At 44.6% G+C, this 25,719-nt stretch overlaps 1 protein-coding gene across 1 annotated transcript in view; it reads right to left on the bottom strand.

Moving 5' to 3' along the window:
* Positions 1 to 12,794, bottom strand: part of GRK3 (G protein-coupled receptor kinase 3) — a 138,067-nt gene extending 125,273 nt beyond the window's left edge. The window contains exon 1 of the mRNA XM_075013027.1: positions 11,091 to 12,794. Coding sequence (XP_074869128.1) covers positions 11,091 to 11,203 — 113 coding nt within the window. The 5' untranslated portion in view covers positions 11,204 to 12,794. The remainder of the gene's footprint in view (positions 1 to 11,090) is intronic.
* Between the last annotated feature and the right edge of the window lie 12,925 nt (positions 12,795 to 25,719).

Here is a 25,719-nt window from a genome sequence, read left to right as displayed (position 1 = left end):
ATCTCTCTTTTCATATGTTTCCATGAGTACTTAGCAAAACGGGGCCCCTATCCTTGGTTGGGGCTTTTGATGTTACCATAATATAGACAATGGTCTGTGTGTCTGGGACTGAGGTAATAAAACCCAATGGGATTGGTCACTAGGGTGCTTCAGCAAAACAGGCTGCTATTCTAGATAGCATCCTCTTGCCTGATGTCTCAGTACAATTCCAAAACACATTTTTCATGGTTTTTCCTCTCTTCCTTTGTCTCACAAATGCTTGTTAGATAAATTTGTTGTTTGTGGTCAGTAGCCAGCATATATAACACTAACGCCTTCTGAAGCCAACCTAAAAATAAAACTCAAAGTAAAAATAAGTGTAAATAAATAGGTGCAAACTAATATAAAATACTAATGAGAAAACCCTGCACGCTAACCATCCAGAGCATAAAATAAATTGGATTTAACACTAACAATTTTTAAATGACTTGGTGAGGGGCTGTTTTAAGAAGTCACCTTTAACCTACAGATTCAACACTAAACTAACCAGAGATTCTGATGACAGGACTTTACACCAAGAAGCGCTACTAAAGAACTGTGCAAAACTCAACACTGATATCAGGGGGGTGCAACTGATTTCTACAGGAGTAACGCATCAGGAATGAATTTATCCCACTGCATATATGCATCAGGGTTTATCAATAAGCCATATAGCTGCAAACATTCAGATGTACACTTAGCTGCAAATATCCCACCAAAGTCAATGGCATTCCTGGCATATAAAGACTGGCATGTGTGCTTGCGGGATCAGGGCCAATTTTACTCTTTTTCACACTGTTATCTTCTTCATCTGCACAGAATTATATTACCTGTAAGGTGCAGTGGCCAGAATGTCCATTTTTTATGTGGAGAAGAAAGAAAGTGACAGTCTTGTTTTGCTTGCATAATACATGGACTATGTGTGAAATTTTCAAGTGTGTATGTCCCATTGACTTTTAATGAGGATTAGGCTCCTAAGGGTATGTCTTCTACATTTCAGCTAAAAACTCATGTCTGGCCCATGCCGACTGACTTGAGCCAAGGGTCTGTTTAATTGTCCTGTAGACACATGCTGAGTTAATTTTCAAAATAGGATGTAAGCTCTTTTCAAAATATTATTCCTCCACATGCACATCCACCAACACCCTTCGAAGTTCCCTTGAACTATCACATTTATTAAACAGAACTGGGTACAAAGAACATATTTATTACAACAGTGCCTAGAACCCCTGGTCACGAACCATGACTCCACTGCATACACAGTAGGAAAAGACAGCTCTTGCCCAAGAGAAATTACAGTCCAAATATAAGACAAGAGGCAACAGATGGATAAAGACATGAAGATGAAGATACACTAGAACAAACAATGAGACAGTATCAGTATCAGCACACCAGTGGCTTAATTATTGTTAAGTTTGTGATGGCATCAAAGCACGAGAGAGTTTTAAGAAGGGATTTCAAGGGGGTGGCTTTGCAGTTGTTTACAGGAAGCTCCACCCAAGTGTGAGGGCTCACGTTGGACAAAGCGCAAAGTGACTTGTTTGAACATTTAGGAAGTGGGTGATGGAGGCTGCAACACTGGCCGATGAGCGGCAGAAGCTGACATTTCAGCAGTGAATGAGAGATGATTGATAGAGTGGGGATAGGCCATGAAGGGCCTTAATATGGAAAACAAGCATCTTATGTTTGATATGATAGTGAAAGGAGAGTCGGCAGAGGACGTGAAAGAGAGAGATGACATAGCCAAAGCAACAGAAAATAGAAACTGAGAAGGGCAGAAAATGATTCTTGCAACAGAATTCAGAATGGACATAAATAAGGCAACAGTGTCTTAGTAAAGGGCAAAGAAAAGGGGGTTGCAGTAATCAAGAAGTGAGATGAAGAGAGAATGTTGAAAGTTTTAGTTGTGTGGATTGATAGGAATGGCTCTGTTTACACAACACAATTTTTGGTGGCATGGCCATGTTCCTGCTGCTAAAAGTCCAGCAGCGTGAATGCTGTTTCTTGGCAGTTTTGCCATCAAAAAAATTTCTACCTCCCACAAACAGTGTTTGCTTTGGGGAGAACACTCCTACCGCTTGTCATTGGGGCAGGAGGGAAAGTGTTTTAAGCACCTGTGAATGGTAAAATCTTTGCACTCAACTCTCAGGGTAAACAAATCCTTACAAACTGTGGGCAGAAAGAACTTACAGATATAGACAAAATATGGCTAAAAGGACCTAGAGATAGTTTGAATCTAAAAGATGCCCAGGTTACAGTCCTGGGAGACAGGCACAATGATGATGTTGTCCACCATGATAAAGAAAGGGCATGGGCTTGTGGTGAAAGAATAACAGCTGTGTTATACCACACTGAGCTTGAGTGAGCAGTGAAACATCCACATGAAGCTATCAGAGATACAGGCCAGGACTTGAATTTGGAGAGAAGGAGGCAAGCCCGGAGCAAAGAATTGGACCTATAAGCTGTCAGCACAGAGATGGCAGTTAAATTTGTATTGTAGATGAGCTCACACGGAGAAAAAGTATAGGGGAGAAAGAAGGGAAAAGAGCCAAGAATACCACCGTGAAACCTCCACAGAAAGTTGGAAGGGAGATAAGGAGGTTCCAATGAATTCACAAATAGAGAGGTAAGAGGAGTAACCAAGAAAGGGCAGAGTCACAGGAGCCAAGAGAAGGAAAGATTTCAAGGAGGACACAGCTGATGCTGTCAAAGGCAGGTAACAAGTCAAAGAGATGGAGACAAGAGTCTTAGCACTAATTAGGGAGAAGCCATTAGATTTTACCAGAGTGGTGTCAGGGGAGTCTGAGAATCAGAAACCAGACAAGAGAGATTAAAGGATATAACTGGAGGAGCAGAACTCCAGATAGCAATTGTAGACACCATATTCAATGGGTTGAAAGGAAAGCGATGTGGTAGTTGGAGACATTAGTGGAATCAAGAATAGGTGGGGAGTTGCTAAAATGGGAAAAATTAAGGATACACCTAAACAGAGCTAAAAACCCTGTAGCTGGCTGATTTGAACTCCAAGGGTCTCGGGCTCTGATGCTGAAAAATTGCTAGGCAGATGTTCAGCTCAGGCTGGAGCCCAAAATCTGAGACCTTGCTGAGGAGGGCCCCAGACCACACCAGTACATATAGACAGCAATTTTTATGACAACAGCCAGACCCCAAGAAACTGAGTCAGCTGACCTGGCCAGTCATGGCTCTGCCAACGTCTTTTATCCTTGTGTAGACATGTCCCAACCTATGTCAGTGTAAGGGGAAAGGGCTACAGGAGATGGGAGGAAGTAGAGAAGTCAGAGGAAGAGAAGAGACAAGAAAATTCTGTGTTGGTGACATGCCTTCAAAAGCGAAGATGCAATGATAGATGTAGCTTATGCTTTATTACTACCCCATTTGTGCTTGTATATTGAGAGCAAACCATACTTAAGTGACATTTATGGAAACTGAATTAGCATGGGCTTAAAGTCCCAAGATGCTGTACAGCTGTTTCCAAACCATGCAGTTCTTTAAATTCGCATTGGCTCTGGCTGTTCCGTTTGCTGGATGATTATTTCTTTAATAACGGTACAGTATGTAAATCCTCTCTCTCAAAATGGCCAAATCATTGCTAAGTAGAGTGCAAACATGTACACAGTCACTTTATGGCTTTTTGTCCACACAGGTTGAACCTCTCTAGTCCGGCACTCTCTCACCCAGCAACATGTATAATCTGGGAAGATGTTAGTCAGCAGAAGTCCACTTCTCATGGATGTGGCCAAGGTTCCCATGGCTCCATAAAGTTTGAGAGCCAGGACTGGTGGCTGTGAACAGTGTTCTGTGCTGTTATTTAGCTGTAATTTACCCATAAATGTCTTCTCAGAGCCCAGTAAGCAGTGGAAGAGCTGGCAATGTGCTAGACAACACTGACCTCCCATTGTCCGACAAATTCTCTCGTTCAGCACTGGTCTGCTCCTGGGGGTGCCGGACTAGAGAGGTTCAACCTGTCCCTGCAGTGTGGCTATTCAACTCCCTCTCTGCTCTGGTCACTACAGGCCGTCTGCTCCTACCCGGCCACAAATTTCTTAAGCTTTTTGCCAGTTTCAGAAATGCTCCATTTGCTCATTTGGCTGAGACAGAAAAAAATCAAAATTGATATGGAAGAAAACAGTGTTTTTAAAAAAGCATTCTGAAACTTCTGAAAGAAAAGTTGTTCTAAAAATCTTTAAAGCCCTTGGGTTAATTTCCCTATTTGCTCCCAGAACTTTCAACTCTGTGTACAAAGTAACTGTGAATCAAATACTGGCATTTTCACTGTTTTTTACAATGGGAGAACCTCTCCTCTTCCTTTCACTTTATGCTACAATCCCGCAAACCAATAACTATTTGCAGACTCTTGTATCCCAGTCAGTTCCCCTCATCGGTCCACCCATGTAGATCCAACTGCGGAATCAGGACCTTCATGATAAAACAATATATATCGCACCTGTTCCAGGAGAAGAGCTTTGTTGACAGAAGAACAGAGCAGGAAGGAGGAAACAGAAGACAGAGAGAGAAAGAAAGACAGACAGAACCTTGCAAATCTGCAGATATCCACTTATATCCACAACTCATTTTTGCAGATACGGATGTGAGTACAGATACAATTTTTTTTTTTTAATCTGGGACCCTGTGGATAACTGCTTTATATTCACAAGTTTCCACATCCGCAGATGTCAATGAGGATATCCGAGGCTCATTTTTGCAGATACAGATGTGAATGTGGATGCAAAATTTTTATCTGTGTTGGGCTCTAGAGACAGAGAAAGAAGGGCCACAGGGTAAGTTGTGATTCTGTTTAAAAACTTTTTCAACAACTTTCCTTCAGCATTTAGTCAGCTCATTTTTCTTCTCTTTCATTTAAAATTTTAATATGTAATCATTTTAGTAAATAATCATTTGAGGATTCCCTGTGTAAACTCAGCAATAATCATACTTGTGGCCAAAAATAGCAAATAAACTCTGAGGGTGAAAAGTTTAAGTCTTGGCATGCAGCCTTGAAATGTATTCTGTGTACAATATGGTTATTTCCTCATAAACAGGAATGCCCCTCCAATTTGCATTACAATAAACTCTCTTCATTTTGTGTCAGTTCTAGCTTAGTAAAATAATTCCGTGACAACAGATATAGCAGTTTCATTCAAATGACACACTGCAATATAGTAGTAAAACATTTGCATTATTTCTTAGAGAGACAATGTCAGTGGAATAGCATGCTGTCACAAGACAATGGCTGCCTGTTACAGATAACTACCACAATTATGTATTGCTTTTTAAAAAAAGAACATTGCAGTGAGGCAAAGACCTTTTTTCTCCAAAGTAGAATCCAGTTATCCCATGTCAGTGTTCTATTCCAAAGACCTTATTTCTGTTCTAACTAACGATTAAGGATGTAAAAATTGTCAGTCTCTGTGACTGACAGAGGTTCAATAGAATAGCAGATGCGTAAAGCCTAACATCTGAAAGCTGCGCTTTGACTGCTTTGGTAAATTGCTACAGCACAAAACCAGCGAAATCAGAAATGTATTCACAAAAATATTTGGTCTCAAATTTGTACTGCACAGAAAAGTATTCGGTCTTAATTTACCAGCAGGGATCCTAGAATCCGTTTGCCATGGAAAAACACAGAACGCGTATCTTTACAGAGGCTCCAGTTTTTACATTATGTGAAAAAAAAAAAAAAAAAAAAAACATACATATACAATGGAGGCCAGATAATGAGATCTGGTTAAGAGAGGGGCCAGAGGCAACAATGAAGAAATCAGGAGAATGGGCAAGGCTCAGACTCAGGTGCTGGAACTATGGGTGCAGGAGATGCTGCAGCACAGCCTGGCTTGAAATGGTTTCCTTTCTATACAAGGTTTACAGTTTGCTTCAGTGTTTCTCAGCACCCCAACTAGAAAAATTGTTCCAACCCCCTGCTCAGACTTTCAGCCCTGGGCAATCAGGCTCAGGCTGTCAGCTTAAAGAGTGTAAACATATCAATAAAACATCTTGTTCAACTGATACGTAGATATGTGGCTAGGGAAACTACAGTTTAGTGTTTCATTCGAAACGTAGGAAAAACATGGATATTTATGTTTTCTTATTGAGGCTTTTTGGAGGCTTTTTAATCACTGAAACTAGGATCCCTGTTTGTCAATAAAGTATGGTATCAGCCATGCATGTCTGATTTAGATTATGCAAAAGTTTGCCAGTGGCACATAATTCATTATATGACATATTATATTCAGTAACACACAAGAATCTAAATGTTCCTGGCAATGTGTAATTTTTAGCTAAAGGGATCTTAAAAACTCAGAACTTACTGTTGAAGACATCTGACAACAGGAGAGTTGTGAAACCGTCCTATGGATTGAGGAAATCCCTGTTTGCAGTTAGAAGTGTTGATGGTATTTTGTTCCCAACCATTTAAAGCACTCTTAGCTAAATCTCCGCTCTCTTTTATACCTATGCCCCCTCTCACCTTCCCACCTCCAAAGTCTCTTTAAATATTTCCAGTCTCTCTCTCGTGCCTTTTCTGTGCCACCACCTATACGTGCAACTTGTGCCTTCTCATAAAGCTGCTTATTTCCTTCAAACCATGATGGCTCAAATGAAGGTTGCTAGTGCTTACATTAACCACACAAATAACCTGCAACCAAAATGTTCTGTACTTGTATCATGGAATTTAACTCAAGGAATCCTCAACCTCACACCCCACCACTTCCCTCCTACTGTTTGAAAAAGTCTTTTGTTGCACTTGGCTTTAATTTAGGCCCCAGTTCTAAAAAAACATATACACATGAGCAATCTCACTGAAGTCATGTGCTTAAACCTTTGCAGAACCAGAGCACTGGGAAAAAGACACATCAGAGCAGTTGTGGGCAACCTTCAGCCCATGGACCCCAGTTGCTCCCCTTCCCCATGCGCCTCTTTGCGCGCCACAGCACCAGAGCCCCACACTTCCTTGTGCCTTCTTCTCCCACACAGCACTTTCAAAGCATGCAAGTCACCCAACTGGCACTCCATCCACTATTAGTGGCTGTTCGGGCTTTAGGCGGAAGGAGGAGGAGCAGGAAGATGTGGGGCTTCAGTGCCCTGGTGCACAAGAGGTGCCTGGGGCAGGTGGGACTCCAGGGCTGCAGGTGTAACCCCAATTAGCCAGGGGCTGATGTGGCCCACTGTGGTGAAAGAGGGCTACTCATGCGGCCCGCTCACCATTCGCAGTTGCCCGCTGCCGCTTTAGCACAAGGTCTTTGTCTACCCTAGCACTCACCACAATGGAGCCCTCAATCCAGACAAGAGCCTCCAAACTCTACCAAGATACAAGCAGCAGTAGAACAATAATCTCCTTAAAACACATTCCATGAAGCCTCCCAGTCATGTTCTCTCCACCATCCTTACACGTGTTGTGCATCTTGTTACATCTGCACAGTTGACTCTCAACAAAATAATGCATTAACCATCATGTGGTTAATACATTTAGGATAAGATCTCCAGAAGACTGGTTAATATTACAAGATAAAGCTTATCTTTGACACACATAAATATTATTAGTGTTTACATACACCCATAGAAATGTATGTGCCCAAATTCGTCCAGAAAGAAAATGTTTACTAGACTTTAAAAATGACTGGCCAGCTTCTTATTGTGCGTTCTTTATATTCCTGCTGGCATCCTGTTAATTCTGTGATTCTTATAGCTAGAGCTCAAAATCCACAAATACCCACAGGCATCCGCAGATGTGGAGGTGGGCATCTTTGGCTCATTTCTGCAGATCTGGATGCAGATGCTGTACAAATTTTGCATCTAAAAACCCTGCAAGTTTGTGAATATTTGTGTTTTATAACAGCAGTTATCTGCATGCATGGATGTCAACGCAGATATCCACAGCTCTTTTTTGCAGATGTGCATGCCAATTTTGTACCCACATGGGACTCTACTCTCAACCTCTTGGGTTTTCCGTGCTTGGTATTCTCATCGCAAAGCTTAAAAATCAAAACACAGAGCTATATGAATACATGGAAGAGAGAGTTCTTGTAATCTGTTATTTATGTTATATTTTGTATAATTCTATGTAGAGTGTACGTAGATTTGTAGTCGGAGCACCAAAGCAGTTCCACATGGCATAGCTATTGGTCAGTAGCACTACAATACAGGTAAAAATTGCCTGGTAAACCTTTACCTGTGGCATAATGCAGAGAATAAAGGAGGGAACTTTGCTGTTTTTTTTAATTCCAAAAAATAAAATACAACTATGAAGGCAAGAATAGCAAGAGATTTTGGTAGAATTTCACAGTATATGCATAATTTGGGAATCTGGTTTTAAAGGAAAATGCAGTGTTGCCATTAAAAGGAAAATGAAAGGAAGCAGCTATGGTTGTAGGAATAGGGCCATTGTGGTGGAATCTGCATTCACACAAGGGAAGCACATTGCAAGATCAGGTTCTGTATTAGCTGAACAGTTATACAACATATTCATTTGAACAACTATTTTCTAAGAAACTTCTCTCCCACATACTGCTGTTCTGTTCTCAAATATCTGCAGAGCACCACAAATTGGCTCTGGGGATCACAACAGTTTAAGGATCAATTTATTAGATTAGTTGTGAGGGAATGTTTTGGGTATAGTTTTTCAGCCAATTACATAAACACTGGAATCAAATAAATGCCTAGAAAATTCTTTTGAAAGAGAATATTTATATTTGCCAAAAATGCCCCCAGATATTGCTTTAAATAAATGTCTCAGTGCAGACTCACTAACTATATTAATCACAGGAGAGCAGTAGTGAGTTATTGTGTAACAACCTGGCACACCAGAAGAGACCTGTGTTTCCTTTTTTATTTAAGTCTCAACCTGGTGTACTATTAGTGGACTCACATCTTCTCAACATACGCTATATTCACCAAAGCTATCTAAGATGGTTCTCCCCATGTCCCCATCTTCCTTGCACAATGTAATTGGCATGCAGGCTGTGTACCTGCTCCTACTTACACTGTCTAGGACTAGATTAATACTGTTTCTCGTCTCATCATTGCCTCAGCAGAACCGTAACTGTGATCATAATGATGTCTCTTTTAACATTTAAATTAAACGATCTGCTTTTATCCCTCCTGTGGGATTGCATATGCATAGGATTCACTGTTTAGTTAACAGGCTGCTATGTCCTGTATCTGGGTCTCCGAGTGCCTGTCACCACCTTTTCCCTCCATTTGCAGGGCCTGGGGTTACACTGCCTAACAAAACTCTCTTACTCCAAGCTCCCACATTAATTTTTCTTTCGATGGGTTAGTAAGATGGCATTCATTCTCTCACCTCCACAGTCGGTCAAGGCCACAGTCCAAGTGGCAAGCAGGTTTTATGCATGGACCGACAAACTGTATATGCACTTTCGCAAGGCTGGGTTAAATCCTTGCACTCTGAGATGGCACGTGCCTACCATCCCGCCACCATCTCCTCACACCTCAAGGCTGGTTACACCGAGATATGCATCACCACCCTCACCACTGGGTTACACGTGATGTTTATCAGCTCCCATCTGTGAATGATGGGTTAGCCTCTGGCTAGCTGAACATACCACCCCTATCTCACACATGGCATATGCCCACCACATGCCTGGGGCTGTGAGAAGGTCCCAGACAGCCTACAAACCAGAGGAGACGTGCATCCCCTTGGAGAGACACAAGGGAGGTGGACTCAACAACCATCTTCCTAAAGGACTCTCATCTAAGAGGACCCTACTGCCTGGAGTCTCAGGGCCTGGGCTGGGTGGCCTGCATGGCCATCAGGCATGGTCTCACCAAGACCAACTGGCTCTGGGCACCAAGGGGCAGAGAGATGGGTAGCAGATCCCTGGGGAAACAGTGCTCCTGGCTGAGCAAGTTTCAGGCCCAAGGCAAAGAGAGAGCAGAGCCACACAGGAGGATCATAGGGAGCAGGCCAGTGCCCTGGCAAAGGGGGCCTGGTCTGCCAGAGGCCAGCCTCCTTAAAGGGGCTGCAGGTCCCTGGGCTCCAGCCAACAAGAGGCCATCTAGGAGCACTGCATGGGGTGGAGGTCCCTGGGGCTCGGCAAAACCCAGCAAAGGTCTCTGACATACAGGGGCTGCCCAGGAGAAGGAAGAGATCAGCAGGAAACAGAGGTAGCCAGGACAGAGATCAGGGATCTAGGCCAGGAGACAGCGGGGATAGGAGACTGGACTGGGGACAGTGGGGGGTGTCCTGATGGGGAGATTAGGGAGGGGATCCTTGAGATGGGGCCAGCAGATGGGTCCTAGCTGGAAATGGGGGATCCCTGGGCTGGGGGCACCAAGTGGTGAGAGGTCCCAGTGGGGAGACTGGGGGTCCCTGGGGTACAAACAGCAGCAGGAGTTAATGGGGAGTCAGGGCAGAGCTGTAGGGGGATGGGATGGCATGGCATGGCATGGCAGGAGATGTAAATGTCCCAAGGTAGTGGTGGCGGGGGTGGGGGTTGTTGAGCCGAAGATGGGGGGGGTCCTGGCCCAGAGGGGTCCCCGGGCACGGAAGATGTGGGGGTCCAGGCTGATGAGAGGGTCCCAGCGCAGTGGCAGCCTCGTCCCGGACAGGGCCTCTGGTGCAGGGGCAGTGGGGGATCGGGCCAATGGTGGGGGGTCCCTGGGGTACAAGCAGCCAGGCCAGAGGTGCGGGGTCCCGGGCCGGGCGGGACGAGCCAGAGGTGGGGGGTCGAGCCAGGGGTCGGGGGGTCGGGCCGGACGCGGGGGGTCCCGGGCCGGACGCGGGGGGGGGGGTCCCGCCAGGGGTGCGGGGTCCCGGGCCGGGCCGGACGCGGGGGGGGGGGTCCCGCCAGGGGTGCGGGGTCCCGGGCCGGACGCGGGGGCGGGGGGGTCGGGCCAGGGGTGCGGGGTCCCGGGCCGGACGCGGGGGGGGGGGGTCCCGCCAGGGGTGCGGGGTCCCGGGCCGGGCCGGACGCGGGGGGGGGGGGTCCCGCCAGGGGTGCGGGGTCCCGGGCCGGGCCGGACGCGGGGGGTGGTCCCGCCAGGGGTGCGGGGTCCCGGGCCGGGCCGGGCCGGGCCGGGCCGGGCGGGGGCGGTACCTGGGCTCCGGCAGGCTGATCTTCTTGCTGGCCCGCGCTGCCGGGGTGCTCTTGCTCTTCTCCATCGCCATCAGGTAGCTGACATCGGCCAGCACCGCCTCCAGGTCCGCCATGTTCCCCGCTCCCGCCGGCGCCGCGGGCTGCAGATAGAGGCGCCGCGGGGGCAGCGACCCCGGCCCGGGGCGGACTCGGCCTCCCGCTCCAACGGCCGCCGGGGGGGGGGGGAGGGGGAGGGGTCGGGCCCGGCGCGGCGCGGCGCGGCGCGAGGGGGAGCCCGGAGCAGCGAGCCCCGCGCGGTCCGGCCGAGACTCGAGGGCTCCGCAGCCGCCGCCCGGCTCAGGCGCTGCCCGGGGCCATGGCGCGGGGCTGCTGGGCGCTGCTCTGCTCCGCTCCGCCCGCCGCGGGCCCGGGCCAGCTAGGGCCGCCCCCCGGCGCCCATCGCGCGCGGCCGCAGCCCGGCCCGGCGGCCCGAGTCACAGCGGCTGGGCGCCCCCGGCTCGGCCCATGGCTCCGGCGGGCGGGCGGGCGGCCCCGGCTCGGCTCAGCCTCTGCACCCCGGCGCTCTCGGGCCGGCCGCGGGGCCCCGCCGGCGCATGTTGCAAAGCGGCTGCTGCAGGCGGCGCGGCGCGGCTGGGTCCCGGGCGGCGGCGGCGGCGCCCCGGCTCCTTCCACTCGCGGCGGCGGCGCTGCCAGGAGAGCGACTTCCTGCGCGGGGACCGAGCGGGGATGCGGCCCTGGACCTCGACCTCCTCCGCCCGCGGCCGCGCTCGCTGCCCCTGGGGGGGGTCGGGCTGCCCCGGTGCAGGCGCGCGGGGAGCTGCAGGACGCGCCTTCGGGACTAGGAGCCCAGCCCAGCGCCGCCCCGCCCCGCCCCGCCCCGGCCCGGCAGTCACAGCCCCCTGGCGGGGCGTTCCCGGGGGCATGTGCTGGGCGGCTGCCAAAGGGCACCTTCGCCGCTGCTCGGCGGGCGCGGGCTGATTTCCAGCGGTGCCATCAGCCCCCAGTCCGGGGCTAGCCAGGCGTGTCCTCCCGGGCTCTCCCGAAAAGGCGCAGAGCGGGCGGGGGAAGCCTGGGGCTCGGCCCGGGTGCGGGATCGGGACTAGACAGCGCCTTGTCCTGCAACTGAGGAGCAGGACGCCTCAGCTCTACTTTCAGTCTGTGGTGATGTCAGTACTCGCTCCACGAGCTCTGCTGTCTTTCTACCCAACGCAGCAAATACTTCTCAGGGCAGTTTTTCCAAAACAAGAACAGGCGGCGAGGAAGGCGGCGGGGGGGGGAGATAAAAATTCATCGAGACTGACTTTGCACATCATAAAGGAGCAATAAAGTAATAATGGGCACAAAGGCAAGGTAGTTTGGTTGATTTTGCCGTACAGCTCACTCTTCGGGATAAATTCTGCTTAATAGCCCATGTGGAAAGCCCATTGAAGTCAATGAAATTTTAAACATATGAATAGAAAGACAGAATTTAGCCTTGTGTAGTGTACATCATTCTGTGCCATAAACACATTATTTGCCTTATTAAGCATGACTTTAATAGTCTGCCTTTGATGTATAAACAAAGTTCAGATAGAAAATTGCATTCATTTTTCTTTTATGTAAATTTAATAGCCTCCAATTTGAAATGGAAAAGGATTCATTGCATATAGAAATAAATGTGAAAAGCAAGCATTAAAGTGATTGCACATAAAAATAAAAACCTAAGTTTTTCAATCTACAATGTGAGTTTCAATTGAACTTTTATATGTATGAAATACATTGAAATAAACACATTATATATGGAGCTTTTCATCTGTGTGCATTACTGAAGTGCAGTGGATCCTCACTGCTGTTGAAAAGATAGTTTTCAACCATAGTAGATCTTTGTTCCTTTTAAGCTATATTTCTTCAAAAATGACCTCCAACTGGCTCAAAGAAAGGTTAAGTGTTGGAAATTTTAAATCTAGCTGGTTCTGAGTTCTTTATAGGTGCCCCTTTGTGTCCACTACTTATTTATAAAAGTTAAAGATCAGAGTATAGCTAGGTGAAGCACCCATCAGGTGTTTTAAAATGGCCTATTTAATTTAGATAACATTTTAAAAGTAGTACTGTAGTTTAATTTTCCTAAGTCCATTGAGCTGACAGTGAAAGCTGGATCTGGTGAGTACAGTAATTTGTTTTCCCACAAATCCTTACATTCAAACCAAGCCCTACTCTTCCGTCTATTCTAAAATCTATGTTATTGGCATAACGTGGTTAGGGGAAAGGGGTTGTTTGCTGGGTTTAGGTTGTAACTTTTCCTTTGGGTGGTTGTAGGGTAACAAGCCATTAAACCTAGTTACCAAAGACACCGGGGTGAAAAAAAAAACATTAACCTGGATACCAGCAGTTGTGTATTATGTAAAAATATGCTTCTCAAAGTTTACTCCTGAAAGGTGCTGAGCCCTCCTAACCCAATTCAGCAAACAGCTAGACCACAAGCTTATCTACTGTCTTCAGTTGCACTACTCACCTGCATGAAGTTAAGCACCTTCAAGGCCTATTTACATAAAGTTCATAAAACAGGAATACTAACTCCAATTTACAAGCAGTCCTGTAGGACCTTAAAGACAAACAAATTTATTAATTAGGTAATGAGCTTTTGTGGGGAAGGCCCACCTAATACATAATTTTGTTAGTCTTTAAGGTGCTACAGGACTGCCTGTTTTCTGTGAAGCTACAGACACCGCTTCCCTCTGAGACTAATTCCAATTTATCAGCCATCAGAGTTTTTTTCCACAATCTTATTCACAGTTTTAGGGAGAATATCTGATTACCCCCTGGTATTATGTTAATTCTTTCCTGGCAGGTATTTAAGTCCTACCAACTTCACCAGGATCACCCTTGCTCCATTTGCCATCATTCAATGTTATCACACCACACACAGATAGTCAGAGAATTTGTTCTTGTCTTCTGAAATGCACAGAGCAAGAGAAATTACAGACGGCAATGAATTTCTCATAACTGAGCTGTCTTGATACTGTTGGTAAACATCAGAAACCCTGGTAATAAATATAGAAAAAAATCTGCAAGAAGCAACCCATTAACAGCTACCCAATAATACTCCTTTACAACGGCTTTTTTTTTTAAAGAAAAAAGAAATAAAAGTATGCTGATTATGATAATGGCTAACAATACCACTTAGGGCTCATAATGTTCTCCTTTTTATTCTCAGATAGTGCTTTTCTCATTATTATCTAGATATCATAGATATGAACACTTTAAAAAGTTCTTGGTGAAAATTTGTGTGAAGTCACTTGGTAACAGCTAATGCTAAAAACCAGTTATACTTGCTTTCTTTGCTGTTCTTTCAGGTTTTATTGATGTTTTCTTTCATTATAGCAATAGCAGAACAGAAAACAAATTTTATGATAAGAAATGCTGTTCTTTTCTTGATGTACAGTGAAACTTGTTTATATCTATGTATGCTATACAGACCATTGCTATTGGCAATGCAAGTTTTTTGTGCATTTTAATTGTGGCAAGGTAGCATACATTATGTATGTACTACATTGTAATTAGACTAGTTAATGCATAAATCTCTTGGATATTCATATGGGTTCACTAAGTACAGATTCATAAAATCTGAATGTAAGTGTATAAAATGAAAATTAATGAAAAATTAAAAGAGGTAGACCAGCTTGTTGCTAATGGGCAAACACAGTGAAATTATGGCTCTTACAACAATAATAAAAGCAACTTTTCTACCTTTTTTTTTTTTGTAGTTACCCAAACTGTTGTACAGAAAATGTATGTTACAAACAGAAATAGCATGGCCCCCTGAGCAGAATATTTGATGTGACTGATGAGTTAGATGAACTGTCTGCTCCTAGTCAAACTGTTTTTTAGAGCATTTTCTGATGTCTTGAAAGTACTGATACGTTCTGAGTAGGCTTGTTGATTAATCACTGTTAACTCATGCAATTAACTCAAGAAATAATTGTAGTTTTAAAAAAGTAATCCCAATTACCATTTTAACTTAAATTCTACGGCTAAACAATAAAATGCCAATTGACATTAAATACTTCGGATGTTTTTTTCCAGATTTTCAGTTACAACACAGAATATATAGGATACAGTTTTTACTTTATTATTTTTATTACAAGTATTTGAATTGTAAAAGTGACAAACAAAACCCAGTATTTTTCAATTTTATCTCAGACAAGTACTGTAGTGTGAGCTCCACTGTAAAAGCATAATTTGCAAATATAGATTGTAACATATCGGCACTCAAAAACAAAATAATCTACAACAGCAGAGTTCCTTAGTCCACTCAGTCCTATTTTTTGTCCAGCCAGTCACGAGTTTGCATACTTTTGCAGGAGATAATGCTGCCTACTTCTTATTTACAATGTCACCTGAAAGTAAGAACAGGCATTCCCTGGCATTTTTGTAGAAGGCTGTGCTAGATTTGCTACTAATGGGGAGATCTTAACACCCAGGGCACAGAAGCAGCGTACAAAGGCAGCTTTTCTCTGCCCTGAGTGTTAAATCTCCCCATTAGACTCTGACAATGGTTCATATCCCCCTACCCGATCTGACTTCTTTTTTGACTCTTTTGATACCTACTATTGATAATGGGCCATTTCCACCTTGCTGAATAGACCTTGTCAGCTCTGGCCCTCCCTTTTTCTGGGACCCCACTCTTTAAATACCCCTCTGAAACCACCCCACCACCACCACCACCACCACTCATGCATCTGATGAAGCGGGTCTTTGCCCACTAAAGCTTATGCTCCAAAATATCTTTTAGTCTATAAGGTGCCACAGGACTTCTTGTTGTTCTCTTAATCATGGCTAGTTCTCAGAAAACAGCCGCTCAACGTGCAGCAGCAGCAGCAGTCAGAAAAACCTAGCCAGATATGATTAGAAAATGAATAGATAATGAGACTGAAAATACCATAATACCACAGCATAAATTCCTGGTACAGCTGCACCTGAACTTCTGCATCCAAATCTGGTCAACTTAGCTCAAAAAAAGGTCTATTGGAGTTGGAAAATGTACGGGGCAAGGCAACAAAAACTACTAGAGATATGAGGAACAGCTTCCCTACAAGGAGAGATTAAACAGACTAGAACAGATCAGTTTAGACAAAAGGAGACTAAGGGGGGACCGTGACAGAGGTGCCTAAAATCATGAATGACATATTGAGCAGGGACGTATTATGCGAAGGGATAAGTAACACGAAATGGAGCTCACCCAATACAATTAATAGACAGTAGATTTACAACAAAATATTCCTTCATACAGTGAACTGTGGAACTTGTTGCTGGGAGTTGTAATGATGGCCAAAAGTACAACTGAGTTAAAAAAAATAATCAGATAAGCTCATGAGAGAAAGATCAATCAGTGGCCATTCGCCAAGGTGCGCAAGGATGCTGTCCCCTAAGTCTCAGACTCCCAGAAGCTGGGACTGTGCAACAGAGGATGGCTCACTCAATATTTGCCTCAAAAACTGCAGTCATATAGCACTTTAAAGACTAACAAGATGGCTTACTGGATGATGAGCTTTCATGGAACAGATACACTTCTTCAGATCTATAGAATTTCCAGTCCAAACCCAGTTATATAGCACAGAGGTCCAAAAAAACCCACATCTACCACTCAGGTACTATTCAACAGCTGACTGTTGTTTTCATTCACACTGAAGTAGCTGGCACTGGCCACTGTCAGAGGATACTGAGCTGGATAGACTATTGGTCTGACTCAGTGTGGCCAGTCTTACGTAGAGGTGATAGGAATGTTTTTTTGTTCTGATGCTCTTAGAGCCAGTATTAAATTTTTCTTGTAGTTATGGTGTTTTCTGGTAATTGATAGAGTTCATTTATATGAAGCATGTATTTTTAAGTGAGTGCCGAAGATCCTCCATGCTCAAACAGATGCTCTTTATTGAGCCAATAGAAATTGAAACAAATAGAACATGGAGGCTTAAAAGTGCACCAGAGCAAAGGTCCATTCACAGCGCCTGACTCTATGAAGCTTTTTCATATTCCTTATTGGATATGGAATATGTCTAGAAAAACTAAACACACTGCAGGGATATAGATGATCATAAGAGTCAACATGTACATGCATGAATGCACATGTGCAATTGTGAGTTGTGGCAAGGCATGAAGATAAATTTGTGCATTGTTGGTACATCTGTATTGAAGTGCATCAGTGCAGTTGTATGACTGGCAGCATGGAGATACAGAGTTCAAATCATTTTACAAGTGACACATGGCCACACTGGGACTGAGTATGGGAATTTGCATGCATCTTCAGGAGCCAAAAAGTCCCGAGTGCCACCCCCCTACCCAAAAGACAGTGTTTACAAATTTAGTGTTGTATTAGAAATTCTCTACTGCTGAAAATGATATCCGCACAGATCACCAAGGCAAATGTGGCTTTTTGGGGAATTCTCAGTTGGATATTCTTTACATTAAAGTAATTATTAGCTGTGCACAGCATCAACAGAGATTGTTTATTACATTTTTGTTAGGCTCCTAGACAATCAGATAATAAGTTCACACTATTTCTGTGTACAATAAAATGAAAATATAATTCATAATATCAGTGTGTTTCTGTTAGAGGAAATTATTGCTGAATGGTACTTTGAAAACATCTCAACATTTAGGAGATTTATTAATACACAGAAATGAATCATACTTTTGTTCTAAATAATAGTAAACAATATTTACCTTGAATCATCACAACTCTTAACTTTGCTGCCAATTGTACAGTAAGAAAACAACTGGCAGTCTCCTTCATTGAGAAACCTTTTGGGGACAGCTCAGTGGTTTGAACATTGGCCTTCTAAACCCTGGGTTGTGAGCTCAGTCTTTGAGGGGCCATGCATGGATGGGGGAAATAGCTTTTTTAAAAAAAAATTAAAAAAAAGTGTAGGGAGGGTGATAGGTTCTGCTCTGAGTGCAGAGGACTGGACTCAATGACCTCGTGAGGTCCCTTCCAGTTCTATGACATAGGTCTGACTCCATGGGAAATGTTATTGAACAACTTTGCTGTAGCGGAAGGCTTCACGAAAGACCTCCCTCTGCTGGAGTGACACAGAGGCTGTTTCTAGGATGCCTTCGCTCATTGTTTCATTTGGCTCTTGATCAGAATATTGGTCTTTTCTCTGTGTAAACTGTCAAGCAGAAAGGTTACATTTTGCCACCTTCTCTGCCTTCTCCACGGAAAAAAATGACACGATTACAAAGCTGAAAAGAAGAGTTGGCTACAAAACATGGATGAAACCAGTACTTACATACCATACATACTGCTTGTTGGCAAGGATACCCCAGTGAGTGTCAATAACAGCTTCGAGGATGTAAAGAGATAAGCAAATTATAATTTATAATTATTAAAAATCAGAAACATAAAAGGCGGGAAAGAACGAACCATAACAACACACATCTCCACCTACCCCTATAGTCATGGGGAATTGATCAGCTCATACAAGACTATTACATTCTAACAAATGAATTTTTTTTTCCAATATACAAAAAATGAGATGCTGGGCTGGGGCGGAACTCAGACCTCACACATTCAGCTTTGTACATGATATGACAGAAGGAGCCAAGTATTCTGTTTGTTTCATGCATTCTTCACAGAACAAGTTTCATAGATGAAAAGCTCAGTACTATTATAAATTATTGATTATTATTTACATAGCACAATTAATGTAGTGGCAGAAATCAAATTGAAACAAACATTTTTATAAAATCCTCACATCACTTTCCCCTTGGAGAACAAAAAGAGTACCACACATCACAAATGCGAGTCACATCTGTTACTGTATTTCTGGAAGCCAACCAAATACTGCAATGATTGTGGATGGGGCAGGTATAATAAACTGAACAGAATAGAACAGTTGATTGCAGAGACAGAAGAGCCCAAGAACCCTTCCCCCAAAAGCTTACAGTCTAAAGAGGCAATCGACATAGGAGTGAGATGTCTGAATGATGGCATTTAGCAAGTCGTTTTAGTTGCACAATGTGTGTGTGTCTGTAATCACTACTTTTTTGGGAAGACAAGGTGGGATTCGATCTCTGATACGTATGAAAACTACAACATACACTCACAACTTTAGCACAGTCTCCAAGTACAGAATGCTCATTTTGAGGCGTTATTTTTTTTCACTTGCTTATGGGTTAAATTAGTTGGTTTAAGAAGTTTAGCACCTCATGTCAGACATTTTCCCCAAGACATTACCTTAATATAATAGTGCAGATGTCCACTCACTGGAAAAATGGGAGGTAGTTCTCTCAGTCCCATTGAATTATGCATCACAGGCATTAGAAAAGGTGCTATATTAGTGGCCACCCCATCCAGCCTCCTGAAGAAGTGACAAAGTTCCTCTAAAAACAACAAGAAGTCCTGTGGCACCTTATAGACTAACAGATATTTTGGCGCATAAGCTTTCATGGGCAAAGACCCTCTTCAAAGCAGGTCTTTGCCCACAAAAGCTTATGCTCCAAAACATCTTAGTCTATACGGTGCCACAGGACTGCTTATTGTTTTTGAAGATACAGACTAACTTGCCTACCTCTCTGACACAAAGTTCCTCTGCTTTGCCGGGCTGTGTATTAGAGATGGACTCTTCCAGGAAGACTACTTCACGTTCTTTATCTTTGCACCATGGGGGACTATTACAAATGCCTTTTTGCAGTGAGTTGCCATCATCATGAGTCTGTATTTTTTCTTAGAAAACATAGCTGGGTATTATCCAGAAGTGTCATTCACCATCATATACCAATGTTGTAATAGTTTAACTAGAAATGCAGTCTGGTAGGGGCAGAGATTAAGAACAGAGCTGAAACTCATGCAATTGCTTGCCCCTTGCATAGGGAAAAATTCAAGGCATGGGAAAAGGTAGCCCTTCAATGTTAGGTCATGTGTCAGTTAATTGTCTGACGAAATAAAGCCATTTGCACAGACATTTTTGTTTTGTGAAATGGTGAAATCACCTCAGAATATCCAGTTTGCCTGAACTGCCTTTATCTGTCTTCATTAAATTCATAATCAGGTTTCAGCTCTGTTGCTCTAACGATGTTGCACTGGCTCCAAGGTTGTACAATGCCAAATATGAGGTACCTAAAAACAGAACCTAACAAATATATCCCTAGCTGTGCAGGAATACACTCGGAGTGTGCCAAACTCAGGGCCTGGGGTCTCTGCTTGCTATATTTCACTCTCATAATCTAAGGAAAACATTTTACTATAAAAAATAAACCAAAATTTATTACACAGATATACAATTTCATAAAAAGCATGCCAGTGATTTTCCATAAAGGCCACTAGTGGTATTGGTAAGTACAATAATTAAAAAGTTTGAGTCTCAGCTTTGCCCTATGTCTGTCTGTAGAATTGTTTAGGAAGCTAAGAGCCTGAAATCATATTTTAAGAAGACTCTATAGCTCTGCCTAACACTACCAGATTCACAGCAGAGCTGCACCATTTTCTACAATGAGGGAGGAAATGAATTTCAATTTCTAAGAGCCACCATAAACCAATGTACATTTTCTCAGCATTATGAGTCAGATTTTTTGGTTCTCTTTGCTCCCTTTTAGCCATGTAAGTAGTGAAAATGGGGTAGAGCCTCCCTATGAGTTAGTCCTGGGCTGGAGATACCCCAAGCCACCAGCAGATTCAGAGCCAACTCCTTCGTCTCCCTTCCTGCCACAACTGATGCAGGAGGAATAAGGGCCACACTTGCTGGAGATGTGGCACTATGTGGGAATTTAGCCAGCTGGTTTACATTAGAGGGGCCCAGAAGCTACTGCAAGGTCAGAGAATCCAGGCGCTTGTTCTGGGAGCAGCAGAGACTCAAGCCTTTTATGTTTCACACAGTACCTGGTCAATGACCACAGGCACCCTGAGGAACCATGCAATCGTCTGAAAGTGAGTGAAATGATTTAAGAGGTATTTTCATTAAAGGAAGTTGTAAAGAAATAATGTCGTTAAGCAGATGGCACTATTAAAATGTATTACTCTGCCCTCCCGGCTAGCTCGTCAAACACACCAAGCATTCTCTGGTACTGATCATCTTATAAAGCACTTGGCCCCAGATCCTCATGTAAACATGCATAGCTCCACTGACGGAGCGATACCAGTTTACACCAGACGAGGTGCTGGCTGCAGCAGTTTTGCTGGCTCATGCAACTTTATGGTACAGTCATTCACACACACACACACACACACGCACACGCACACACACCCCTCCTCATTTGCCAAAGCACTTATTTCTTATTTGTGTGGTATTTTATTTATCGCATTATGTTTATTAAAGACCTGGGCAACAGCCTCTTGAAATCAATGCAAGTTTTTCCATGGACTTCACTGAACTTGCATGCAGAATGGCACCTGCTGGTTAGGATGCATTCTATGACATTACTTCAGAAATGTCATGATTTTGCTCAGATGGCACAAAACAAATACAATTCCTAAGCAGACATTACCGCTGGGGGAGATAATCTCTGGCTTGTGTTTTCTGTGCTACACTTGACAAAAGATGCGCTTTGTCAAGTCTTTCCAAATTTTGAGAGGAGGCATCAGGAGAAAAAAAAAAGATTTTCTGAGATTGTTCAGCAGCCTGGCACCCAACCCGATGCACCCTCTTCCAAGCATCTACCAAGATTCTGAAGGGGATCAGCATTTCATTTGTACAAATGAATAGGCGTGTAGCTGTATCTAGCATGCAGATGTTTCATGCTTTGTGTTTGCTGGGGAATGAGAAGGAATACGAGGAGAGGCTGAGAAATCTGGGCTTATTTAATTTGCAGAAGAGAAGTGTGAAGGGTGATTTGATAGCAGCCTTCAATTTCCTGAAGTAGCAGGGGGTTCTAAAGAAGATGGAGAGAGGCTGTTCTCAGTGAAGACAGATGGCAGAACAAGGAGCAATGGTCTCAAGTTGCAGTGGGGGAGATCTAGGAAGGATATTAGGAAAAACTATTTCACCAGGAGGGTGGTGAAGCACTGGAATGTGTTACCAAGAAAGGTGGTGGAATCTCCATCCCTAGAGGTTTTTAAGTCCCAGCTTGACAAAGTCTTGGCCAGAATAATTTAGTTAGTGTTGATCCTGCTTCAGGCAGGGATCTGAACTCGATGACCTCCTGCGGTCCTGTCCAGCCCTAGGATTCCAAGATTCTATGAACAGGAGACTTTCACCCACCATTCCCCCCCACCCCCGCCCAAAGAATTGTCCTGCCCATCAGCATTCGGAGCATTAATGCTCTTCTAAAACAAGCAAACAGCTACCAATATCAGTGACTGACTGTAGATGATCAAATTCCACATTCAGTGTAACTGGAGAGCTGGGCTTTGGGGTAATAAGGGAAATAAATTTATGAAATACAGCAATCTAGACTCTGCCAGCAGGAGACAGAGAGTGGCATTAAATGATTAACACTGTGACTCAGCTGAGACCCATACATCTAAAAGAAAAATGTTTCCATTCTTAAATACTCTGTGTGCTAGACAGGATGCCCTGTTCACTTCACTAGTGTGAGTCAGGAACACTTTTCCTCACATCAGCGGAGCGAGACCCATGTATTTATTATTTGTTTCTATTACTGTAACATCTAGGAGTCTCCCTCCCAGATCAGAGCCCCCTTGTATTTGGTGCCACACAAACAGAAGGAAAAGGCACTACTCATAAACAGCGGTCAACATGGCAGGCCGCTCACTCAGTGCTCCAGCAGCCTTGTCACAGCTTGCCTCTGTCACAGCAGAGGAAAGATTTAAGAAGAGATCTGAAAGAGACTAATGCGTTAGGTTTGTGGATATTTAGGGGAAGAGTCTCCTGGGCGTGAGGACCAGTGGGGGAAAAGCGCGAAGGTGTTTGGTTGAAAATTTGACAAGGTGGTCTGTCATGGAGTGTGGGGGTCATTGGGCCCTGCACCCCATCCGCAGTCCAGCATGGCTTTCACTCAACAGGGAAACAGATGGTTTATTAGTCAACAGGAACACAGTGCAGAACAGACTGGTCAGCACAGAAACCAGAAGCTGTTAGTAAAATCCATCTTGGGAACAAGGGGCCCAGAGGGGATCCCCAAGCCGGGGTCCTGGCCCTCCTTTCTCCCTCCTGAGTCCACCAAGAGTCCCCCACACACACAATTGCCGAGTTCCAATTCAAACCGGCCAGCCCCCTCCTCCTTCCTGTTTCCCAGGGAAAAAAGGTATCACCTGGTTGCCTAGCTACAAATGGCATGCAGACCCCATCGTGTATGTGCAAGAAGTCATCACACCAGAACACCCATCACCAGCTATGTCAGAGTTTCTCCAAAATCATCCTCCAAGACCATTGACACAACCCTAGTTCTGACCCTAAGGGACTCACAGACTTGAATGACAGTGTTTAAATTGTGCCACCTTCCTCAAAGACAATACCTGCCTTATTCTTCTTGTGCTGAAGAGTTTCTCTTTCACACTCGCTAAAGAAGTTAATAAGATGAAACGCTGCACAAACTCAAATATCCCCTGTTAAGTCATACATACTTTTCTCATTCATCCAGCGGACATAATTTCAGATTACAGTTTGGTTAATTTATACAATTAGCCCCAGGGAGAACTGAGCTGCGCAAGAAGGTATTTCTGTCCAATTATCACATTTCACTCTAAAACAGAGCAGGTGGCCCCTACACTACTGTTTTTATATTTTGCAATTTATGGTGAAAAACGTGGGTTTTAAAACACACACACACACACACACACACACACACACACACACACACACACACACACACACACACACACACACACACACACACACACCCCTGGCTGAAATGATTATTATACACAGGTTTTCAACTCGGGTATTTTTTTCAAAAGCCAGGTGATTTTGAACTGTTCAACACACTGCTTTCTATAGAATATACTGTTGTTTATATATGCACAGTTCTGACTACAGTTATCTTGTTTAAATGAGCATGAAAACGTGTGTTTCTGGCGAAGTAACCAGCCCAAGAACCTTGAGATACTGATGCTTTCTTGTTTGTGAGAACACACAAAGTAACAAGGTTGTTACCTGTAAGCAAGGTGACCAAATAACAAGTGTGAAAAATCAGGAGAAACAGGTGGCAAGTAGTAGGTTCCTATATAAAAAAAAACCCTCCAAAGATCACAACTGTCCTATGAAATGGGAACAAATTTTCAAGGTTTTATTCAATTATTGGAGAAAATGGCAACATGTCCTGTCAGGCACACAAGGACTGAATTATATGTTCTGTTGACCTATAGTGACACTAAGCTGGGGGACAAGTAGGTACACTGGAGGGTAGGGATAGGGTTCAGAGTGACTTAGACAAATTGGAAGATTAGGCTGCAAAAAATCTGATGAGGTTCAATAAGGACAAGTGCAGAGTCCTGCACTTGGGCCAGAAGAATCCCAAGCTTTGTGACAGGCTAGGGTCCGACTGGCTCAGTATTAGTTCTGCAGAAAAGGACCTGGGAGTTGTAGTGGATGAGAAGCTGGACATGAGTCAACAGTGTGCCGTTGTAGCCAAGAAGGCTGATGGCATATTAGGTTGCATCAAGAGGAGCGTTGCCAGTAGATCCAGAGAAGTGATTATTCCTCTTTATTCAGCTTTGGGGGCTGGAGCATATTACCTATGAAGAAAGGTTGAGGGAATTGGGACTGTTTAGTCTGCAGAAGAGAAGACTGAGGGGGGACTTGATAACAGCCTTCAACTTACTGAAGGGAGCTTGCAAAGAGGGTGGAGAGAGACTGCTCACAGTGGTCACGGATGGCAGAACATGGAACAATGGTCTCAAGTTGCGGTTGGGAAGGTCCAAGTTGAACATTAGGAAAAACTTTGTCACAAGGAAGGTGGTGAAGCATTGGAATGGTCTACCCAGGGGAGTAGTGGAGTCTCCATCCCTGGAGGTGTTTAAGTCTCGCCTCGACAAAGCCCTGGCTGGGCTGATCTGTCGGGTTTGGTCCTGCCTAGGGCAGGGGGCTGGACTTGATGGCTTTTTTAGGTCTCTTCCAGCTCTATTGTTCTATGACCCTGTCTATCCTGCACCCACCACCACCCAGAACGACTAATAAATATCACTAAAACTGGAACTTGGAAACTTGTTGCAGAAAATGATTGAAGCTCCTTGTGTTGAATCTACCTGGGTTTTTATGCCGTGTCTATTACTGTACATTGTGGACCTCCCTGGTCCAGCGCTGTTGGGACCTGACCAGTCCCAAAGAAAACGCTGGCAGGCTATCACCGCAGCAGTCACCCTGCCACAGAGTGACCTTCCTTCTCCAGCCTGACTGGGCTGCTGACGGCTTCCAATGCAGACCAGGCTCTGGCTCCCACCCCACACTCCCAGGGGCTGCAGTGTGGCCTCGTGCTCTTGATGGCTGTCATGCGGCTCCCACCCCGGCCCACTGCCAGGAGACTCCAGCTTCCGCCCACGGCTGTTGCGATGCTCCAGATCCACAACCTGCTGTTGGAGAACTCCAGCATCAGACCTCGTCCCAGCCCCACTTGCCACAGGCTACCAGAGACTGCCTCGGAGCTCCAGCCTCAGTCCCACACTGTCCCTAGCCGGGCTGCCAACCCCGCTACCCCTGATGTTTGAGTGCCTGTCTCTCTTGTCCAGGAACATCCATGATTCTTCCAGGCCACAGACGTT

This window comes from Carettochelys insculpta, chromosome 18 (genome assembly GCF_033958435.1).
Source record: "Carettochelys insculpta isolate YL-2023 chromosome 18, ASM3395843v1, whole genome shotgun sequence".
Classification (NCBI taxonomy): Eukaryota; Metazoa; Chordata; order Testudines; family Carettochelyidae; genus Carettochelys; species Carettochelys insculpta.
This window is presented reverse-complemented; position numbering and strand designations above follow the sequence as displayed.